Raw genomic sequence first — 22,057 nt, 5'->3', positions numbered from 1 at the left:
AGTGGCTTCTCTCAAGAGCACAAGTATTCTACGGTGGGTGAACAAATTACTGTTGAGCAATTGACAGAATTGAGCATAGTTATGAGAATATCTAGGTATGATCATGTATATAGGCATCACGTCCGAGACAAGTACACCGACTCCTGCCTGCATCTACTACTATTACTCCACTCATCGACCGCTATCCAGCATGCATCTAGAGTATTAAGTTAATGAAAACAGAGTAACGCCTTAAGCAAGATGACATGATGTAGATGAATAAATTCATGCAATATGATAAATACCCCATCTTGTTATCCTCGATGGCAACAATACAATACGTGCCTTGCTGCCCCTACTGTCACTGGGAAAGGACACCGCAAGATTGAACCCAAAGCTAAGCACTTCTCCCATTGCAAGAAAAACCAATCTAGTAGGCCAAACCAAACTGATAATTCGAAGAGACTTGCAAAGATAACCAATCATACACAAAAGAATTCAGAGAAGATTCAAATATTGCTCATAGATAATCTTGATCATAAACCCACAATTCATCCGTCTCAACAAACACACCGCAAAAAGAAGATTACATCAAATAGATCTCCACGAGGGAGGGGGAGAACATTGTATTGAGATCCAAAAAGAGAGAAGAAGCCATCTAGCTACTAACTATGGACCCGAAGGTCTGAGGTAAACTACTCACACTTCATCGGAGGGGCTATGGTGATGATGTAGAAGCCCTCCGTGGTGGATTCCCCTTCCGGCGGAACTCCGGAACAGGCCCCAAGATGGGATCTCGTGGGTACAGAAGGTTGCGGCGGTGGAATTAGGTTTTTGGCTCCGTATCTGATCATTTGGGGGTGCGTAGGTATATATAGGAGGAAGGAGTACGTCGGTGGAGCTTCGAGGGGCCCACGAGGCAGGGGGGCGCGCCCTCTACCCTCGTGACCGCCTCTCTACTTTCTTGACGGAGGGTCCAAGTCTCCTGGATCATATTTGTTGAGAAAATCACGTTCCCGAAGGTTTCATTCCGTTTGGACTCCGTTTGATATTCCGTTTCTTCGAAACACTGAAATAGGCAAAAAACAACAATTCTGGGCTGGGCCTCCAGTTAATAGGTTAGTCCCAAAAGTAATATAAAAGTGGAAAATAAAGCCCAATATGGTCCAAAACATTAGATAATATAGCATGGAGCAATCAAAAATTATAGATACGTTGGAGACGTATCAGGCATCCCCAAGCTTAATTCCTGCTCGTCCCCGAGTAGGTAAATGATAAAAAGAGAATTTTTAATGCGGGATGCTACTTGGCATAATTTCAATGTAACTCTTCTTAATTGTGGTATGAATATTCAGATCCGAAAGATTCAAGACAAAAGTTCATATTGACATAAAAATAATAATACTTCAAGCATACTAACAAAGCAATTATGTCTTCTCAAAATAACATGGCCAAAGAAAGTTATCCCTACAAAATCATATAGTCTGGCTATGCTCTATCTTCACCACACAAAGTATTTAAATCATGCACAACCCCGATGACAAGCCAAGCGATTGTTTCATACTTTTGACATTTTCAAAACTTTTTCAATCTTCACGCAATACATGGGCGTGAGCCATGGATATAGCACTATATGTGGAATAGAATGGTGGTTGCGGAGAAGACAAAAAGAGGGGAAGATAGTCTCACATCAACTAGGCATATCAACGGGCTATGGAGATTCCCATCTATAGATATCAATGTGAGTGAGTAGGGATTGCCATGCAACGGATGCACTAGAGCTATAAGTATATGAAAGCTCAAAAAGAAACTAAGTGGGTATGCATCCAACTCGCTTGCTCACGAAGACCTATATAGGGCATTTTGAGGAAGCCCATCATTGGAATATACAAGCCAAGTTCTATAATGAAAATTCCCACTAGTATATGTAAGTGACAAAATGAGAGACTCTCTATCATGAAGATCATGGTGCTACTTTGAAGCACAAGTGTGGTAAAAGGATAGTAACATTGTCCCTTCTCTCTTTTTCTCTCATTTTTCTGGGGCCTTTCTCTTTTTTATGGCCTCTTTTTTTCCTTTTTCTTTTTTTTTATTTTTTTATTTTTCGTCCGGAGTCTCATCCCGACTTGTGGGGGAATCATAGTCTCCATCATCCTTTTCTCACTTGGGACAATGCTCTAAAAATGATGATCATTACACTTTTATTTTTCTTACAACTCAACAATTACAACTCGATACTTAGAACAAAATATGACTCTATGAATGCCTCCGACGGTGTACCGGGATATGCAATGAATCAAGAGTGACATGTATGAAAGAATTATGAACTGTGGCTTTGCCACAAATACAATGTCAACTACATGATCATGCTAGCAATATGACAATAATGGAGCGTGTCATCATAAAAGGAACGGTGGAAAGTTGCATGGCAATATATCTCAGAATGGCTATGGAAATGCCATGATAGGTAGGTATGGTGGTTGTTTTGAGGAAGGTATATGGTGGGTGTATGATACCGGCGAAAAGTGCGCGGTATTAGAGAGGCTAGCAATGGTGGAAGGATGGGAAAAGTGCGTATAATCCATGGACTCAACATTAGTCATAAATAACTCATATACTTATTGCAAAAATTTAGAAGTTATCAAAGCAAAGTATTACGCGCATGCTCCTAGGGGGATATATTGGTAGGAAAAGACCATCGCTTGTCTCCGACCGCCACTCATAAGGAAGACAATCAATAAACAAATCATGCTCCGACTTCATCACATAACGGTTCACCATACGTGCATCGAGAATCACAAACTTTAACGCAAGTATTTCTCAAATTCACAACTACTCAACTAGCATGACTCTAATATCACCATCTTCATATCTCAAAACAATTATCAAGCATCAAACTTTTCTTAGTATTCAACGCACTCAAAAGAAAGTTTTACAAATCTTGAATACCAAGCATATTATTATTAAGAAAATTACCATGCTATTTAAGAATCTCAAAATAATCTAAGTGAAGCATGAGAGATCAATAGTTTTTATAAAACAAATCCACCACCGTGCTCTAAAAAGATATAAGTGAAGCACTAGAGCAAAACTATAGATATAAGTGAAGCACATAGAGTATTCTATCAAATTCCAATTCATGTATGGCTCTCTCACAAGGTGTGTATAGAAAGGATGATTGTGCTAAACTAAAAAGCAAAGACTCAAATCATACAAGACGCTCCAAGCAAAACACATATCATGTGGTGAATAAAAATATAGCTCCAAGTAAAGTTACCGATGGAAGTAGACGAAAGAGGGGATGCCTTCCGGGGCATCCCCAAGCTTTGACTTTTTGGTGTCCTTGGATTATCTTGGGGGTGCCGTGGGCATACCCAAGCTTAGGCTCTTGCCACTCCTTGTTCCAAAATACATCAAAAGATTTCACCCAAAACTTGAAAACTTCACAACACAAAACTCAACAGAAATCTTGTGAGCTTCGTTAGCGAAAGAAAACAAAAGACCACTTAAAGGTACTGTAATGAACTCATTATTTATTTATATTGGTGTTAAACCTACTGTATTCCAACTTCTCTATGGACTATAAACTATTTTACTAGCCATAGATTCATCAAAATAAGCAGACAACACACGAAAAACAGAATCTGTCAAAAACAGAACAGTCTGTAGTAATCTGTAACTAACGCAAACTTCTGGAAATCCAAAAAATCAGTCAAAATAGGAAGACCTAGGTAATTTGTTTATTAATCAGAAGAAATTGGAATCACTATTTTATCACGTTCTGGTTAATTTTAATAATTGTTTTCGTGAACAGAAAGTTTCTGGAAATTACAGCAAGATCATATAACTATCATCCAAGAAGATCCTATAGGTTTAACTTGGCACAAACACTAATTAAAAGATAAAACCACATCTAAACAGAAGGTAGATGGATTATTTATTCCTAAACAGAAACAAAAACAAAAAAAACTAAAATAAAATCGGGTTGCCTCCCAACAAGCGCTATAGTTTAAGGCCCCTAGCTAGGCATAAAGGCAAGGATAGATCTAGGTATTGCCATCTTTGGTAGGCAATCCATAAGTGGCTCTCATGATAGATTCATATGGTAATTTTATTTTCTTTCTAGGGAAGTGTTCCATGCCCTTCTTTAATGAAAATTGGAATCTAATATTCCCTTCCTTCATATCAATAATTGCACCAATCATTCTAAGGAAAGGTCTACCAAGAATAATAGCGCAAGAAGGATTGCAACCTATATCAAGAACGATAAAATCTACGGGCACATAATTCCTATTTGCAACAATAAGAACATCATTAATTATTCCCATAGGTTTCTTAATAGTGGAATCCGCAAGATGCAAGTTTATAGAGCAATCATCAAAATCGTGGAAATCTAGCAAATCACACAAAGTTTTGGGAATAGTGGAAACACTAGCACCCAAATCACATAAAGCATAAAATTCATGATCCTTAATCTTAATTTTAATAGTTGGTTCCCACTCAAATTGCAAAACCATAAAACTCCTAACGGTACTTTTAATCTCTTCTAACCTTTTATGGTGAAGATCACCAAATCTAGGTAGAGCCATAGAGACAGACAAGCAGTCCAACACAGGAGCAAACAAAAAGCAAGCGAGAAAAAGGCAAACAGAAAAAGAGAGGGCGTATAAAATGACAAGGGTGAAGTGGGGGAGAGGAAAACGAGAGGCAAATGGCAACTAATGTAATGCGAGAGATAGGGATTGTGATGGGTACTTGGTATGTTGACTTTTTGCGTAGACTCCCTGGCAACGGCGCCAGAAATTCTTCTTGCTACCTCTTGAGCCTGCGTTGGTTTTCCCCGAAGAGGAGAGGATGATGCAGCAAAGTAGCGTAAGTATTTCCCTCAGTTTTTGAGAACCAAGGTATCAATCCAGTAGGAGGCCACGCTCAAGTCCCTCGTACCTGCACAAAACGATAGCTACTCGCAACCAACGCGATTAGGGGTTGTCAATCCCTTCACGGTCACTTACGAGAGTGAGATCTGATAGATAGTATTTTTGGTATTTTTGATATAGATATACAAAGTGAAAAGTAAAAGACAAAGTAAAAAGCAAAGCAACATTAAAGTGATGGAGATTGATATGATGAGAATAGACCCGGGGGCCATAGGTTTCACTAGTGCCTTCTCTCAAGAGCATAAGTATTCTACGGTGGGTGAACAAATTACTGTTGAGAAATTGACAGAATTGAGCATAGTTATGAGAATATCTAGGCATGATCATGTATATAGGCATCACATCCGTGACAAGTAGACCGAAACGATTCTGCATCTACTACTATTACTCCACTCATCGACCGCTATCTAGCATGCATCTAGAGTATTAAGTTAAAAACACAGTAACACTTTAAGCAAGATGACATGATGTAGAGAGATAAATTCATGCAATATGAAATAAACCCCATTTTGTTATCCTCGATGGTAATGATACAATACGTGGCTTGCTGCCCATTCTGTCACTGGTAAAGGACACCGCAAGATCGAACCCCAAAGCTAAGAACTTCTCCCATGGCAAGAACTACCAATCTAGTTGGCCAAACCAAACGGATAATTCGAAGAGACTTGCAAAGATAACCAATCATACATAAAAGAATTCAGAGAAGATTCAAATATTATTCATAGATAGACTTGATCATAAACCCACAATTCATCGGTCTCAACAAACACATCGCAAAAAGAAGATTACATCGAATAGATCTCCACAAGAGAGGGGGAGAACATTGTATTGAGATCCAAAAAGAGAGAAGAAGCCATCTAGCTAATAACTATGGACCCGAAGGTCTGAGGTAAACTACTCACACTTCATCGGAGAGGCTATGATGATGTAGAAGCCCTCCGTGATGACGGCCCTCTCCGGCGGAGCTCCGGAACAGGCCCCAAGATGGGATCTCGTGGATACAGAAAGTTGCGGCGGTGGAATTAGGTTTTTGGCTCCGTATCTGTTCGTTTGGGGGTACGTAGGTATATATAGGAGGAAGAAGTACATCGGTGGAGCTTTAAGGGGCCCACGAGGCAGGGGGCGCGCCCTAGGGGGGCGGCCCCACCCTCGTGACCGCCTCTCTGATGCCTTGGCGTAGGGTCCAAGTCTCCTGGGTCATATTCGGGAAGAAAATCACGTTCCAGAAAGGTTTATTCCGTTTGGACTCCGTTTGATATTCCGTTTCTTCGGAACACTAAAATAGGCAAAAAACAACAATTCTGGGCTGGGCCTCCGGTTAATAGGTTAGTCCCAAAAATAATATAAAAGTGGAAAATAAAGCCCAATATAGTCCAAAACAGTAGATAATATAGCATGGAGCAATAAAAAATTATAGATACGTTGGAGACGTATCAGCCCTCAGCAGAACCTCTGTACTTTGTTGTGGGACCTGGGTGTCTATGTGTGGACTTGACTTTGTATGTGTGCTCTTTGGCGGTTTGCTTTATTTATAAAGCGGGGCGAAAGCCTTTTTCGTTATAACAACAATCAGTGCCCATGACACTCGGTTTTGCACCAATCTACTGTCAGTACATCAAGAAACTGCAAAATTTACATTCATGTTACTACAACAGCACAATCATTTTGCAGAGATTAGGAGAACCATCCAGTAACCATCAAACTGCAGAAAATCAGCAAAATGAATCATGGGCCTAAAATCTAACAACTATACATCACAACAGAAATAATTTCATTACTTTGGAAGTCGGTTTAGAAGAAGAATCACAAATTCTGTTCTTACAACCAAAGAGCCAGGCTATAATTGGAAAACTTCCATCCAGCACCAGTACTTCAATGACTTGCAGATAACTAGAGTCAACAACCACCAAAGTAACTAAACCTTAGAGGCGGTGAAGTTGTATTCTTGCTTTTGAAATCTCAGTTTGCAAGAGTAACACAAATTCAGTTACCACCAACGAGCCAACAAAGCATTGTCAAACCAAGTTAATGATCATAACAACGGCAATGCTCAGTGACAACACGCAATTAAACGGGGGCCATTGAATAATCTGGTGGGTGCTGCACCTAATTTAGAAGTACACCCTTGTGGCACAATCACATGGCAGAGATTATAGTGATAATTACATCACATCATAAATGAATCATTGCTTTCAAAGTCTCACTTTACCAAAAAAGCATCAGAAATTCAGTTCTGGAATCATTCAGCAACTTCCATCCATCACTAAAAGCATCACGAGCAGACCGAACCAGACTAAACAGACTCTGGCAGCGGCAATATAAGACGAAGTGAACTTGGTGATGGCCTTGGTGCCCTCGGAGACGCCGTGCTTGGTGAGCTTGCTGGGGAGGACGAGGTGGCAGCAGTGGCTGGGTGGATGGAAGAAACTTAGACGACGAGGGAAAAGGAGGGGAGGCGAGGCGAGGATTTACCGCCAGGGAGAAGTCCAGTATGCCGGAGGAGGTACGCCGGCATTGAGGCATCGGGCGGCGGCGTCTTGAGGAGGAGTCGGGCAGCGACGCGTTGAGCGGGCGGCGGCAGCATCGTCTCCTCCAAATCCTCGAGTCCCCCCTTGAGGGCTCGGAACAGGGAGCTACTATTTGCAGCATTTTGCGGCAAATAGCAGCCGGACGCACAAAAAAATGAGCACATGGGCAGCCCCAAAAGTAGGAACGCCGAAATATTGTTTTTGCGCGCGCGGGAGGGTAGTTGCTTCACCAGACGCTGCAAAATTTAGCACGCCGCTATAGCGCTTCACCAGACGCAGTAAAATCCAGTGCGCCCCCAGTCGGCGGTTGGCAAATATGAAACAACACATACCAATTTGACAATATGAAACAAGATGATCTCAAACATTAAACGGAAGAGCAAAATCATGAGTTGAGCAACATAGCATAGTTCAAATTCATGGCATAGATCAAAATCACCTAACCACAAGCAAGTTCATGACAAATAAAGTTCACACAAACGAATGAAACATCAACAATCATGCCCCATCTTCTTCCTTCTCTTCCAAAGATGATTCTTTCTCCTCTTCTTCATCTTCAAGCGCCCCATCGTCATTGGAAACTCGGACGGTGTTTGCACTATCTCCAAAGGCATCATGCAAAGACATGTGAGGCACACCGAAAGCCATGCCTCCACCCATGTCACCCGAAGGTGCTCCCATGCCTCCCATGAGAGACCCAACACTCATGCCTCCCATGTCTCCCATGGTAGCTCCCAAGCCACCCATAGGTGCTTCCATGTCTACCATGCCGCCCATGGCGCCCATGGCTCCCATGCTTTGTTCCCATGCCTCCCATGGTGGCTCCCATACCTCCCAAGTCTACCATGCCTCCCAAGCCTCCCATGGTAGCTCCAATGCCTCCCATGCATGCCCATCAGTCTTTTTTGGACCAAGACTTGATCACGACAAAGGTTGATGTACTCCTTTTGCCTATCATAAGCCCCCGTAGCAATCAGTAGTAGTATCCGCCGCGGCGGCGCCGGTCATGGTTGCGGAGGGCGCAGCAGCCGAGGGATTCTTCTTCTCCTTCTCCTCCCCCTTCTCCTTCTCCTCCTCCTTCTTTTCTTCTTTTCTTTTGCTTGTTTATCTCCATTTGATCTTTTTGGCTTGGAGTAGGCAACCGAGTTTGGTGTAGGGCTCCTCTTTCCGCCATCACCTGATGCCTCTTCATCATCATCATCCACATCAAAAGTTGCCTTGCATTTCTTTGGCACCTCTAGGACATCACGGTTCTTCCATTTCTCTTCATCCTTCAATACATCATAGCAATGGGGCAACAGAAATGCTCTCACTTTATTAACCTTGCCTTTCTTGGTCTTCTTCTCTTCTCCTCGAAACAAGTTTTGTGCAATATTGAGCTACAAATAAAAGAACAAGTTACCACTCGAAACATAAAAGATGAAGCATGAACATGGAACATAAAGAAATAGCACTTACCCTATCTCTATCATTAGTGCACTTGGGTTTATCTTGTCAATTAACCGACGTCATTGCCTCCACCCACTTTTGACAATCTTTGTTGATCATCGACCACCGGGAGAGAAGAGATCTATCGGTGCGCTCAATTCCACTCTTGTTGTGTGCATCAAAGTACTCCTTCATCCTAAACCAATATGTATCTCCAGTTTGGCCCGTCCCAACGGTGGCATCCGTAGACACATTCAACCATGTCTTGCATAGCAAGTTGTCTTCCTCCACGGTGTAGTTGCACGCCCTTCCTTTCGGTGCATCGACCATACCCTCACCCCCCTCATCCAATTCATATTCATGATCATCTTGATGCACTTCATTGGTTTGACATCAATGGGAATTGTTGGAGCCAACACCCATAGTTGACGTATATGTGTCATCATTGAAACTACAAAGTATGATAAAAGAAAACTAATCAAGCTATCCATATGTATACATTTATCTAACAACAACAAAAATGAAAAAAAAATCATACCTTGTGGGCATTTCATCAAACACCATGTGCGCATCGGCCGCTGGCGCAACAAATTGCGAGCTATCCGGTGCTTCAGGCGGCGGAGGCGTGGCCGGAGGCGCTGCTGGATTCTTCTTCACGCATCTAGAAGCGTCATCCACTTTCCTCTTCTTTTAGGCCGCCGTCTCCATCACCGCCATCAGTTGTGCGTGGACAGAGCTCCGTGGCTTCGCGGCGGGCGGCGATGCGACGCCACCATGCGAGTTCGTCTGGCGCGCCATGAAAATGCCGCGCGCGAGACCGGTGCTTGGAGCCGGTGCGGCGCCGGCGGCGAAGCCGGAGGTCAACTCCACGCTAGGGTTTGTGGCGGCGGCGGCGGAAGGGTCGCGTGTGTAGGGAGGGGTTGGGGGATGTTGGCGCCCATCGGAGAAATTTCGCCGGCAGCGGCACGGGGGCAGGGCGAAGGCGGGCGCGGCCGGAGAATTTAGGGCGGCGGGGTTGCTCGCTCGCGCCCAATTGTTCGATATCCAGAGCGCTGGAGCTGGCGCACCAAATACCCAGCGCGCGATGCAGTTTTTCCAAGCGTGTTGAATCTTGTTTACCGCACGCGGGATTATAGCGCGGCGGCTGGAGCGCTACTTTCGATCGCGCGCGCAATATAGCCGTTTTATCCAGCGTGCAGCTTATTTAGTGCATCCCGTTTTATCCAGCGTGCAGCTTATTTAGTGCATCAGTTGGAGATGCTCTCAGACGCAACGGCATATCAATGCACCAACCAAGCACTTGTGACTAATGAGTAGCGCGGTTCATTAAGAACAAGGAACAACCATAGATTTGAAAGATTTTTTAAATTTCAAACGCCTTTAAAAAAACGAATACCTTTTGACATGCGAACATTTTTCAACATTGTGAGCAAAAATTTGAACACATTTTGAAATTTTAAAAAATGAGAACAATTTTGAAATCATGAACAAAATTTGAAACTCTAAACTTTCAAGAAAATACAAACAAATTTTAAAATTGCGAATAATTTTATAGAAACATGACTATTTTTTATACTTTGACCTTTTTTGAAAATGTGAACAAATTTCAAAATTCTGAATACATTGGAAAATGCGAACAATTCTGTTTAAGGTGAACAATTTTTGGAATTTTTGAACACGCGATCAAACTTTGAAATAGGAGAGCAAAAATATTCCGAACATTTTTTAAAACATGAATAATATTTGAAATTACAAACATTTTCTGAACATTTTGGAAAATGTGAACAAATTTTGAAACATAAACAATGTTTGGAAACATGAATAAAATTTTGAAACTTCAAACTTTTGGAAAACATGAACATATTTCAAAATTCTGAACTTTTTGAAAAACACGAACAATTTTTGAAAACGTCAATAAAAATGCAATTTTTTGAAATATTTTTGTAGAACTGAAATTTTTCAGAATATGTCAAACATTTTTTAAATTTGCAATTTTAAAAAAAGACAAACAAGAAAATATGAACTTGAAAAGGAAATTAAAAAGGAAAACAAAGAAATGAAAAAAGAAAAAAATAAATGAAACAGTAAAACGAAAAAATAAAAATAAAAAACACATAAGGAAACCGCTAAACCGGTATAAAAACAAAAAACCGGTTCAGGGAACCTTCCCAAAACCGGCTGCCTCGCTGTGGGGAGTGGGCCGGCCAATCCTCCCGCTCGTCAAATAGGATTTTCCGGCCTAACGGTCGCCCGCTCCACCCCCTCCCCCTCCCGCCCCGTACCCCAGTTTCCCCCTCGCCGCCGCAGGAGCCGGAGCCGCCGCCGCCGCCGGAGCCGGAGAAGACCACGAGCAAGATCAGCAGGTGAATACCCGACTCGCCCTCTTCTTCATCCCCGGGCGGGCGGATCTTTCCCCGGCAGCGGCGCCCGAGGGGAAGTCGACCTCGCCGAGAGGGGGCCCGACGGGGGCGCTCGGGTCGTCGGCGGCGCGCCGTTCGACTTCCCGGGCGCCCCGCCGCCGGATTTCTTCCCGGCGGTGCGGGGAGCGGCACGCGAGGGTTCGCTGCCTTGGTGCGCCCTCCCCTACCAAGGTAACCACTTCTTCTGGATCTTTTTCGATACCCACCGGAAAGAAACCCTGCCTGCAGCCATGCCGGGTGTTTTCCCCGCTCCCAACTGCGCCTAGGTCGAACGGAAAACTCTAAAATCAACCCACACGTCCCTCACAAATGGAAATTAGTCTTAGCAGGCTATTTTGCAGATTAAAGTGGTTTGCCTGCGTTCAGTTTAGCAGACTTGCTTCTTCTTTTGGCTTATGTGCGAAATTGCATGTTGTTAAATTTCTGCTCTCTCCCTGTGGGTGGTTTGGCATCATATAGATGTGGTTATATGTCTAGGATGTAGGTTCCATTCTCCCCGTGTTATGCGCCACCAGATTGGCGAGCTCTTACTGCCACACGAGATTAATATCAGATTGGTGAAACTTACACCACCAGCTCACCATTACAACATTAATATCAATTCTCGGTACTTGTTTTACTGATCCACACCCTTGCCCCAATGCTTGCCCCTTCCTAGTAAACTCCAACTTTCAGTGACTAATTCAGTTAAAAACGGATTCGGAAACCGTACCTCCTTTGTTCATACGAGGTTGAGATCGCCGAGTGATTCTATGGGCTACCTCGGCGAACTTTTTATTCCGTGCTTGCAAAGTTGGGCCCACATCACAGATCTGAGGCCGAGGAAGGGCGCTGTCATCTCTGGCACATCCGGCTCCGGCTGCTCCAAGTTGTGTCTGTTGTGACCTCCCGCAAACCGTCATTAGCCATCGCACTTTCGAGATTTGCGTTTGCTGCCAAGGATCTCGTTAGCTGTTTTGTATTCTAAACGTCTTTGAAGGCCCGCATAGACTCCACACGATATTGACCTGGTCCCACCCGATGCACAAAGCTTCCGGCGAACAGAATTTATTGCGCCACAGCCCAGTTACGATCCTGTGCCTTAGAACAGACTGTCGACCTGACGGAGACGCCCCCCAATTTTCTAAATCACGTGGCGCTCCTCTTGGAGACCCCATCGTATGGTACTGTGTCCTACGGTATTTGTGAACCACATCTAATTTCCACAGGCAACACCGCACCAATTAATGCGCGTTTTACATTTTTTTTGAAGCAGCTTCCTGCCCTGGAGCTGTTGCCTTTAAAAGGGAAGGACATGAAGCCCAGTGCTCAAGTCACCACTTATTTATCCTTCAGAGTATATGGACTAACCTTTCTGCTACTTCACAATGCAGGTATGTAAATTATACCTCTACCTACTCAGTCCTCTTTTGTTATAGGTTTTTTGTTTTGGGAGCCATCAAGTAGCCTCTATTTTGTTTCTTAGGCACCAAGGAAATGTCTCGCGGGAAGAAGGCATCTGCCAATAAGAAGACTGCCGTCCAGAGGCAAAAGAGGATCTGTCATTATCTCCTTTTACCAGGGGAGAATGGCACACCGGTTACAGATTTTGTCAAGGGTCTCGCCGGTGAAATAATGTGTAATAGGGATCCGGTTGGCCAAACACAAGCATTGGATACTCCGCGTGCAAGCTTTATCGAGAGTGTGAAGCATATATTATTCAGAGTCACGAATATGCCACTGGATGTTCTTGAGTCTGGCTACTGCTTTCAGAGCTTGCAGCTAGAAAACATCGTGGTGACAGATTATTATGAGATCCCAAAGTTAGTGGTTGACAACCTGGAGAAAAGAACTGCCAAGGGCACAAAAGCCAATCTTACAGCCCTCGCAGACATGCTTCACCAGTTGGTGGGTGAAGCCAGTGCCAAGTATCACGCGGACAAGGATATCAATCCGGAGTTCAAGCATTTGCTCCAGCATATAAAAGGGTATCAGCAAGGAGACCCATTCTTCCTTATGAGATATAATGTTTGTTATGTGCCACTGGAGAATAGGCCTTTTCTCTACGTCGAAATGTATGACTATGTGATGGATATTCTGAGATATACCGACCCAGAGGCTTTCCCGTTTGTGATCAGCAATCTGTCCTATCCATTGGACTGGAATGTTCAACTTCTGAACAACTCATACCTGGTTTGGTCATTTGGCAGGTAAGTCTTGTTGGTTAATGTCGCATAATTTTGAGCAGATTAGCCCATATCCATCACATGCATATACATAATTGGCATTGTTCTTTTTTATGTTACCAGTATACTCCATATGTCTACTGCTACTGTAACCATGACACCCATTTTGTGTCTACTTCATAGGTCAAGATATGATCCACAGGCGACGCGCTTTCCAGCGGAAACTGATCCTCGATTGGAGCCATTGCGCTACCATCGGAACGGGCCTGCTCATCCCTTGGAGGATTCGGCTGATCCGGCCGCAGAACATGGAATGGCCTCGACAAGGGCGGATGTTGCACACAGGTTATATTTTCTGTTCCCGAACCTGATGTCGTCAATGCAGACGAACCTGCACTATATTGGAGCTCTTTGCCATCTGGGAACAGAAAAGCTATTTCCCTTCCAAGTCAGAAAAACTGGTCGTCAGCAGTAGCTTGGAAGCAATCGTAGTAACTCACTACGGTTTCTACTTTTCTGCTTGGTGTTGGAGCTTCTCATTCTATCATGCGAGTATTCTATCATGTGAGTGATAGTCTGGAGCTGGTTTTGGCCCCTTGCGGCACCTGAAATGCTGATCTGATTCGAAACTTGGAATTGTGAGAAACAATGTATAGTGCACAATCTAAGATGTACAGTTGATTTTGCTTGAGCTACAGCTCTGTTTGTTGTAGTTCCGGGGCTGGTTTGGCCCCTTGCGGCACCTGAAATGCTGATCTGATTCGAAACTTGGAATTGTGAGAAACAATGTATAGTGCACAATCTAAGATGTACAGTTGATTTTGCTTGAGCTACAGCTCTGTTTGTTGTAGTTCCGGGGCTGGTTTGGCCCCTTGCGGCACCTGAAATGCTGCTCTGATCTGAAACTTGGAATTGTGAGAAACAATGTATAGTGCACGATCTAAGATGTACAGTTAAGACAGATATACAGAATCTTTTATCAGTTTTCTAATGAAGTAGTATTATGGTACACGTTGAGGTTAGTTCAGTTAAGTTGAGTTTGGTAACGTTTTACACTTTTACTTTTACTGATCTCCTCCCACGCCTTTGATGCTTCCTCTCCATCTCAACCTTGGCAAGCAGCGCGTCTGCGGGTTGGTCTATTTCGTTTGTGCAACTAATTCGATGCATAGCAGACAAATAAGTAGTGAATGAAAACCAAACAAATATAGTACTAGGAGTACTGAAACTTGTGGATGGCTGTCAGTTTCTGAACCCGGCCGGAGCTGCAGGTCTGGAACTGGAAATCACAGCACCTGAAGCAACTGGACCAACTTTTTTTTTTTTTGAAACGGAGGCAAAATGTTTGCTTCTGTGTTGCAAGCCCCAAGCTACATAAGCCTCGCTCCCCCGATACAATAGTTCCCAATTTTTTACTCCGGCGGAAATCCACAGTTTGGCCTCGCATCTGATGCTATTGAGCAGGATTGTTGTTGGTGTATTCTTGTGCTCAAAGACTCGGGCATTCTGCTCATTTCAAATGGTCCAGTCCACCAGCATTGTTTGTTGGGTGTGCTATCGTGGGATTGAGCCACTCGGCATTGCACCAAATGCAATCGATCCGTTTGCGATTGTTGGACCAGCATACTGTTACTGATGTACTCATGGATGATTGTGAAAAAGAAAGAACCTTTATTCTCCACACGACTTCACCACTGCCGTCGATCGCCGCTGGTTCTGCTTCTCGGGCGCCCGGGAGAAACAAGTACAAATATGCGTGTCACACGAGATAAATAAAATAGTACTCACTCCGTATCGAAATATAAGACGCTTTTTGACACTATGATGGTGTCAAAAAACATCTTATTTTGATACAGAGGGAGTAGTACTTAAATCGCAAGCCCTAACCAAGTGACCAACGTGTGTGACATCAGGGCGCGACACCATGAACGGCGCGCCCACGACCAACACCCACACTACCAATATTTTGGCCAGGACCAGAAACTTTCTTTGTTTGGATCATGGCTCTCCCTAATGTTGGCCAAATCATAGGCTTAGCCAAATACAGTACGTGCTACATTATGTGTAAGGCAAGTCTACGCTAAAACTAAACAAACCCCCACTCTTTTCCGTTAATACCTGAAAACTGATAGTATTGCTTTCTCAATCAGGAACAGAATACAGGAGGGGGTACATATAGAGGTGCCGCATGACTTGCAGCTAGATCGTGGGGTGATCGTGCATGTAATCATGAGTAAACTAACTCTGACCGAGTCCTCTGTCTAACCCCCCCCCCCCCCCCCCCCCCCCGCAGTGTCAACGGCGAGCTCGACGACATTGAGGCTGGAGCGAATGTCGAGGAAGGGTGTCGGCGGCAAGCCCTTGGTGAAGATGTCGGCGAATTGAGCGCTGGTGGGAACATGAAGAACGCGAACCTCACCTAATGCTACTTTCTCCCTAACAAAGTGGATGTCTATCTCTATATGCTTAGTGCGACGATGCTGTACAGGATTACATGATAAGTACACAGCAGAAATGTTATCACAGTAGACAATTGTCGCGCGATGAAGAGGGCGGTGAAGCTCGTGAAGAAGCTGACGAAGCCACACGGTTTCGGCGACAGTATGAGCAACCGAGCGGTACTCAGCCTCCGGAGACGACCTGGAAACAGTAAGCTGCCATTTCGACGACCATGAAATCAAGTTATCACCCAAGTACACACAGTATCCCGAAGTGGATTGACGAGTGTCTGGACATCCTGCCCAGTCTGCATCAGAGTATGCTGTGAGAGTGGTTGGAGAAGAAGCAGTGATAGAAAGGTCGTGATCGAGAGTTCCTTTGAGGTAGCGTAAAACACGTTTGACATGACTCATGTGCGGAAGACGAGGGTCGTGCATATACAAGCAGGCTTGTTGGACGGCATAGGTGATTTCCGGGCGAGTGAGGGTAAGGTATTGGAGCGCGCCGGTGAGGCTGCGGAAGAGTGTGGCGTCCGAGGGTGAGAGTTGCTCGCCATCAGACGAGAGTTTGGGTCCCGGTTCAGCAGGTGTTCTGCAGGGGTGACAGTCTGTCATGCCGGCCTTGGAAAGAAGATCAAGGATGTACTGGCGCTGAGATAGAAAGAGACCCGAGGAGGAGCGAGAGACGGCAACGCCAAGGAAGTGGTGGAGGTGACCAAGATCTGTCATGCAGAATTCTGTACGTAAGGATGAGATTATGTGGGTTAGAAAGGAGTCAGAGGAGGCAGTTAGAACAATATCGTCAACATAAAGGAGAAGGTAGGCGACGTGCTCCGAAGAGTGAAAGATGAATAAAGAGGAATCTGAGCGAGAAGGAGAGAAGCCGAGACGTTGGATAAAGGAAGCAAAACGCTGAAACCAGGCTCGTGGCGCTTGTTTGAGGCCATAGAGAGACTTCTGAAGGTGGCACACATGATCGGGAAGAGTGGGGTGAGCAAAGCCAAGAGGTTGACGGCAGTAGACAGTTTCAGAGAGAGAACCATGGAGGAAGGCGTTTTTCACATCTAACTGGTGGATGGGCCATGAAGACGAGACCGCTAAGCTCAAGACCACGCGGATGGTACTAGGTTTGACGACAGGAGAGAACGTCTCGTCATAGTCTATTCCAGGCTGCTGAGAATCGCCACGGCAGACCCAACGAGCCTTGTAGCGAGAAAGGGTGCCGTCGGAGTTGAACTTATGGCGAAAAACCCACTTGCCAGATACAACATTGGCGCCGGGAGGACGTGGAACGAGAGACCAGGTGTTTTTGAGGAGGAGAGCGTCATACTCGTCTTTCATGGCACGGAACCAGTGCGGATCGAGAAGGGCAGCCTTGTAGGAACGTGGGACAGGGGAAATGGGCGCAGAAATGGCGGTGAGGTTCAGTCGATCGGTGGGAAGATGAAAACCGGCCTTGCCACGCGTGCGCATGTGGTGAGCATTTTGAGGGACCGGGACGAGGACGGCAGTGCGAGGAAGTGACCGTAAGGGAGGAGGTGTTGTGGTCGGAGGAGTAGCAGAAGGCGAAGATGGCGAGAGGGAAGGAGAAAGAGGTTGCATGGGAGATGCATGCAAATCATCGGAATGCGAGCGTAGAGGAGTAGTGGCGGGCCCGGGTGAATCTGCATGGATGTTTGCGGCGAGGGCAGGAGCAGCTTGGTTGGTGGGCGGGCGATCCGAGAGAACCGGGGCGACACGTGCGTCTGGGGCGGGGCCAGAAGCAATGGGGCCGGTGGGCGGGGATCCGAGGAATATGGAGGAGCGTGGTTGTCTGGTGCGGAATGGGAGGTGAGGGCTGGTGGGGAGACATGCAGAGGTGGGGCGGGATTGGTGGGAGCGGTGGGTAGTGGAGGAGCGGGCCCCAGGTGAACAGGGCCATGCATCCCATGCACGTCGATCGCAGGAACGCGTGGAGCGGGTACGTGAGGACCGGAAATGGGGGCGGACTGATTAGGCTCGGCGCGGTGAGCGAAAGGGAATTGTGTTTCGTCGAAAGTGACATGGCGCGAAAGGATAATGCGGCTGGTGGGAAGGTGTAGGCAACGATAGCCTTTGTGAGAATCAGAGTACCCGAGAAAAACGCAGGGAAAAGACCGCGGGGAGAGCTTGTTAGAAGAGGTGGCAGCCATGTTTGGGAAACACAGACAGCCAAAAGTTTTGAGATCGTGATAGGCGGGAGGGGCTAGGAAGAGGGATTCGTAGGGAGAGAAACAAGGGCTCATCTTGGTAGGACGGATGTTCAAAAGAAAAGTAGCGTGGCGCAATGCCTCGACCCAATACGAGGATGGCATGGAAAACTGAATAAGAAGAGTGCGGAGGATGTCGTTGATTGTACGAAGAGAGCGCTCGGCCTTGCCGTTCTGGGGAGAGGTGTAGGGACAGGAGAACCGGAGAAGAATTCCATGAGTAAGGAAGAAAGAGCGACTGCGAGAGTTATCGAACTCCCGGCCATTGTCACATTGCACAAATCGTATGGGAAGAGAGAAATGGGTAGAAACATAGCGCTAAAAGTTGACGAACAAAGCATGCACATCAGATTTTGCACGAAGAGGGAAGGTCCAAACAAAGTGCGAGTAATCATCTAAGAGTACAAGATAGTACTTAAATCCAGAGACACTAGGGGTAGGAGACGTCCACAAGTCGCAATGTAATAACTCGAAAGGAAAAGTGCTACGGGTAGTACACGTGCCAAAAGGCAGGCGAACATGCTTGCCCATCTGACACGCATGACATAAAGAGGAGTCGTGACTGTCACGATTATGCGGGAGCTGAAATTCTTGAAGGAGTGTGGTCGTCGTGCTCCGTTGAGGATGGCTGAGGCGACGATGCCACAAGGTGTCAGAGGCGAGCAACGCATGCGACGAGGGAGAGGAGGTGCCGTGGATCGTGTACAAGTCGCCAGAGCTATTGAACCGTGCGAGCTCCATCTTGGTTTGAAGGTCCTTCACAGATAACCCAAAAGGATCAAATTCAACAAAGACTTGATTATCGATGGTGAAACGACGAACAGAATTAAGGTTCTTGATAAGAGCAGGTGCAACAAGAATGTCACGAAGTAAAAGAGGAGAGCGGGAAGAAGAAAGAGCAGCGGTGCCTAGGCATGTGACAGGAGTGGAAGAACCATCTCCTAGGTAATGGAAGGAAATAAAATAGAAGGATGAAGAGCGGACAACGTACTAGCAGATGCAGACATGTGTAAGGAAGCCCCAGAATCGAAAAATCCATTCGTTACCTGTGTCTTGAGTGGTAAGCGAGTTCATGGAGGCGATGAAGGCGGCTTGATCCCAGGCCGGAGTGGTAGCAGCCGTGGTTGGAGCAGCAGTCTGCGATGGTGAAGCAGTAGTGGATGCAGAGGACGACACTGCATGATCCCAGCCAGGAGGAGGAGCGCCGTAGGGGTACATGGAGTAGGCCGTTGGAGCAGCTACGGCTTGGTACAGGGGCGCATAGGCAGCGTAAGCCGCCGGAGGAGGGCGCGAGCCGAGGAGGCCGGGCGCGCCGACGGCGGGGCGAAGTCCGGGCGCCCATGCACCACTGTAGGCCAGCGGGGCGCCGTACGAGGAGGGCGCCGACCAGGGCATCGGCCGGGCCTGCACCAAGCCCGTCCAGGGATCATGGGAAGGGCGCCATGTGGAGAGATCGGTGTTGGAGTGCGCCGCCGAAGGAGCGGGAGCCGATGGAGGAGGACTCGGCGCCGGCGCGGAAGAAGAAGATGCGCCGTTGTTCTTGGGCGGCCGGTACACCGGATTCTTGCCCTTGTAGTTCGGGCTAGGACGCTAGCCCGACGGTGGCTGAACCGAAGGCGGCGCCGCGGGCAGCGCTGTCGGAGCCGGAGTGGGGCGAGCTGTCGTGTGGAGGAGGCGCGGAGTGTTGGCTTTGCGCTGTTGGTTGTGCTCCTCCATCTGCAGGATCAAACGGGCCTCCGCCAACGTCGGCAGCGGGCGGAGGAGGGGGATGAGCGTCGCCTGCTGAGCGAAGCGTTCGTCGAGGCCGCCCATCTACGCGTGAAGGAGGGAGCGATCGGCGACAACTTCGCCAAGCTCGCGCAGCTCGTCGCTGATGGCCTTGATGCGCTGACAGAACACACCGACGGGACGATCGCCTTGCGTGATGGTGCGCAACTCCGTGTTGAGAGCGGAGACGCGGGCGTCACGGTTGTCTTGGAATAGCCGGCGAAGCTCGAGCCAAACATCACGAGCGGTTGCGCCGTCGGTGACGACAAGGTTGAAGAGCTCCGTGGAGATGCGGGTGTAGAGCCATTGGATGATGGCGAGGTCATCTTTCTGCCAGCGCGGGTCATGAGGGGCCGGCGGGACATCGCCAGAGATGTGGTGTAGAAGGGAGCAGCGGCCGAGGTGGATCTCGAATAGATGACACCAGTGGTAGTAGTTATGGCTGTGGAGGTCGAGGACGATGGGAATGAATGGGGTGATATCTGTAATGGTGTCACTAAAGGAGAGGGAAGGCAGAGGATGCTGGCCGCTGAGGAGAGGCAGCGGCGGCTGGCTGCCGGGGAGAGGAGGGGGGAGTGGTGGCTGACCGCCGGGGAGAGTAGTTTGGTGGCCACCGGAGGTGATAGGATTGGGGGGTTTCCCCTCTGGTTGCGTCATGGGGAGAGTGGATCGAAGGAGTTGTCTGATACCATGAAAACTGATAGTATTGCTTTCTCAATCAGGAACAGAATACAGGAGGGGGTACATATAGAGGTGCCGCATGACTTGCAGCTAGATCATGGGGTGATCGTGCATGTAATCATGAGTAAACTAACTCTAACCGAGTCCTCTGTCTAACAATACCCCCGGGCATGGATCAGCCGGCTCGACGGTTGATGGATCAGCCAGGGGCTCAACCACTACTCGTCATTTTAGCGCTTGTTGCAATTTCATCTCCGTTGCAGCGCCTCCCCACTGGCAGCTCACATCTCTTGTGGCAGCACTCCCCGTCCACTCTAGCAGCATCGCCACAACAATGCTGTAGCACCTCGACGGTCAACTTGCAGCACCCCAACGCCACCCTTACAACACCGGTGTATCTCCCACCACGCCTCACATTACCTCGGCCACGCCCTGCAACAGTCGCCCTACCAGCCTTGCAGCACCCAAACTCCCGACCCTTGCAGTACCCCACGACTGCTTGCAGCACCCCTCGGTGCTGCTTGTAACAACCACGAAGTGTGGCACTCGGTCTTGCAGCACAACGGCCAGCCTGCAACAACACATGTGTGCCTTGCAACATCAGTAGTCTCTCTTGCAGCAGTGTAGGTGGTGGTCACATCAGAGCTAGCAGGTTGCCGCAACACTGGTGCTCTTGCAACAGGGGTGGTCGGCTTGTCGCGCGCGTCTTGATGGAGCAGGAATGGGGAGGCAAGAGAGATTGGCGGGGGGATTGGAGGCCTCCAATGCGGATGAACGATGAGATAAGGGGAGATGCACGTGGACATGTCCAAACACCAAAGATAAGGGGAGAGATAATTTGTGGGGCCCATGAAGGCACGTGGCGAGTGTAGAGGGTGCCAAGCTGAACACAACATCCATCTGTTTAAAACAAGCGCTTTCCATCCAATGTTCAATTATAAGCACCTCGATGGATGGTTAATTAGAGGTGGCCAGTGGTGGCTAACAAATCCTATCGAGACCAACAAGTAAAATGCACAAAATCACCATTTTCGTTTCACAACTCTCGGAAAACTATGACTTTACAAAACGTGACAGTTTACACCGCACTGAAAAATTGACAATGGCAAAAAACACTGAACTGTTTTCTGAGCTCGTCTTGACGTGGGCGATCACTCGCGAGCCGACAGCGTGACGATGCGGCGCCAACGGCCATTAACGTATCTGTCCGAAGCGGCTGGGACGGCCCTCACCCCCGTCCCTCGCTCTCTCTTCCTCTCTTTCTCTCGCGGGCATGGCGGCCCCAGATCGATTGGCGAAGGAGTGGTGGGGGACAAGGTGTGGTGAACAAAGCTAGTCACCTTGGCTGGCCGACATGGCAGGGGGCACCCGCGGCAAGGAGGAAGATTGTGCGACCACAATCACAGAGTATTTCATCGTCGTCAGATTTGGAGAAAAATTCGTTGAGCTACTGTTAAATGGTTTTGGTCGAGCCCTAGGTGAGTTG

At 47.1% G+C, this 22,057-nt stretch overlaps 2 protein-coding genes and 1 pseudogene across 2 annotated transcripts; 1 reads left to right on the top strand and 2 right to left on the bottom strand.

The window, feature by feature from the left end:
• The first annotated feature begins 11,138 nt into the window (after window positions 1–11,138).
• LOC125515477 (uncharacterized) lies at window positions 11,139–14,418 on the top strand. The gene is made up of 4 exons (XM_048680949.2): window positions 11,139–11,463; window positions 12,548–12,665; window positions 12,758–13,481; window positions 13,641–14,418. Exons 2-4 carry the CDS (start codon window positions 12,587–12,589, stop codon window positions 13,930–13,932), a joined length of 1,095 nt encoding a protein of 364 aa, XP_048536906.2. The 5' UTR covers window positions 11,139–11,463; window positions 12,548–12,586; the 3' UTR covers window positions 13,933–14,418.
• A 4,023-nt stretch (window positions 14,419–18,441) lies between these two features.
• Window positions 18,442–19,935, bottom strand: LOC147966709 (uncharacterized; annotated as a pseudogene).
• LOC147966708 (uncharacterized) lies at window positions 19,936–20,547 on the bottom strand. Its single transcript, XM_087530924.1, has one exon. It carries the CDS (start codon window positions 20,545–20,547, stop codon window positions 19,936–19,938), a length of 612 nt encoding a protein of 203 aa, XP_087387050.1.
• Window positions 20,548–22,057: the final 1,510 nt, after the last annotated feature.

Source organism: Triticum urartu, chromosome 6A (assembly GCF_056163025.1).
Source record: "Triticum urartu cultivar PI428250 chromosome 6A, HENAU_Tu73, whole genome shotgun sequence".
Taxonomy (NCBI): Eukaryota; Viridiplantae; Streptophyta; class Magnoliopsida; order Poales; family Poaceae; genus Triticum; species Triticum urartu.
This window is presented reverse-complemented; position numbering and strand designations above follow the sequence as displayed.

Excerpts from the sequence above, each read along its gene's own strand:
- LOC125515477 (XM_048680949.2), top strand. The coding sequence starts at position 12,587 with ATGAAGCCCAGTGCTCAAGTCACCACTTATTTATCCTTCAGAGTATAT. Across the intron at positions 12,666-12,757 it reads TCTGCTACTTCACAATGCAG|GCACCAAGGAAATGTCTCGC; the intron begins GTATGTAAATTA and ends TTTGTTTCTTAG. Across the intron at positions 13,482-13,640 it reads CTGGTTTGGTCATTTGGCAG|GTCAAGATATGATCCACAGG; the intron begins GTAAGTCTTGTT and ends TCTACTTCATAG.
- LOC147966708 (XM_087530924.1), bottom strand. The coding sequence starts at position 20,547 with ATGACGCAACCAGAGGGGAAACCCCCCAATCCTATCACCTCCGGTGGC.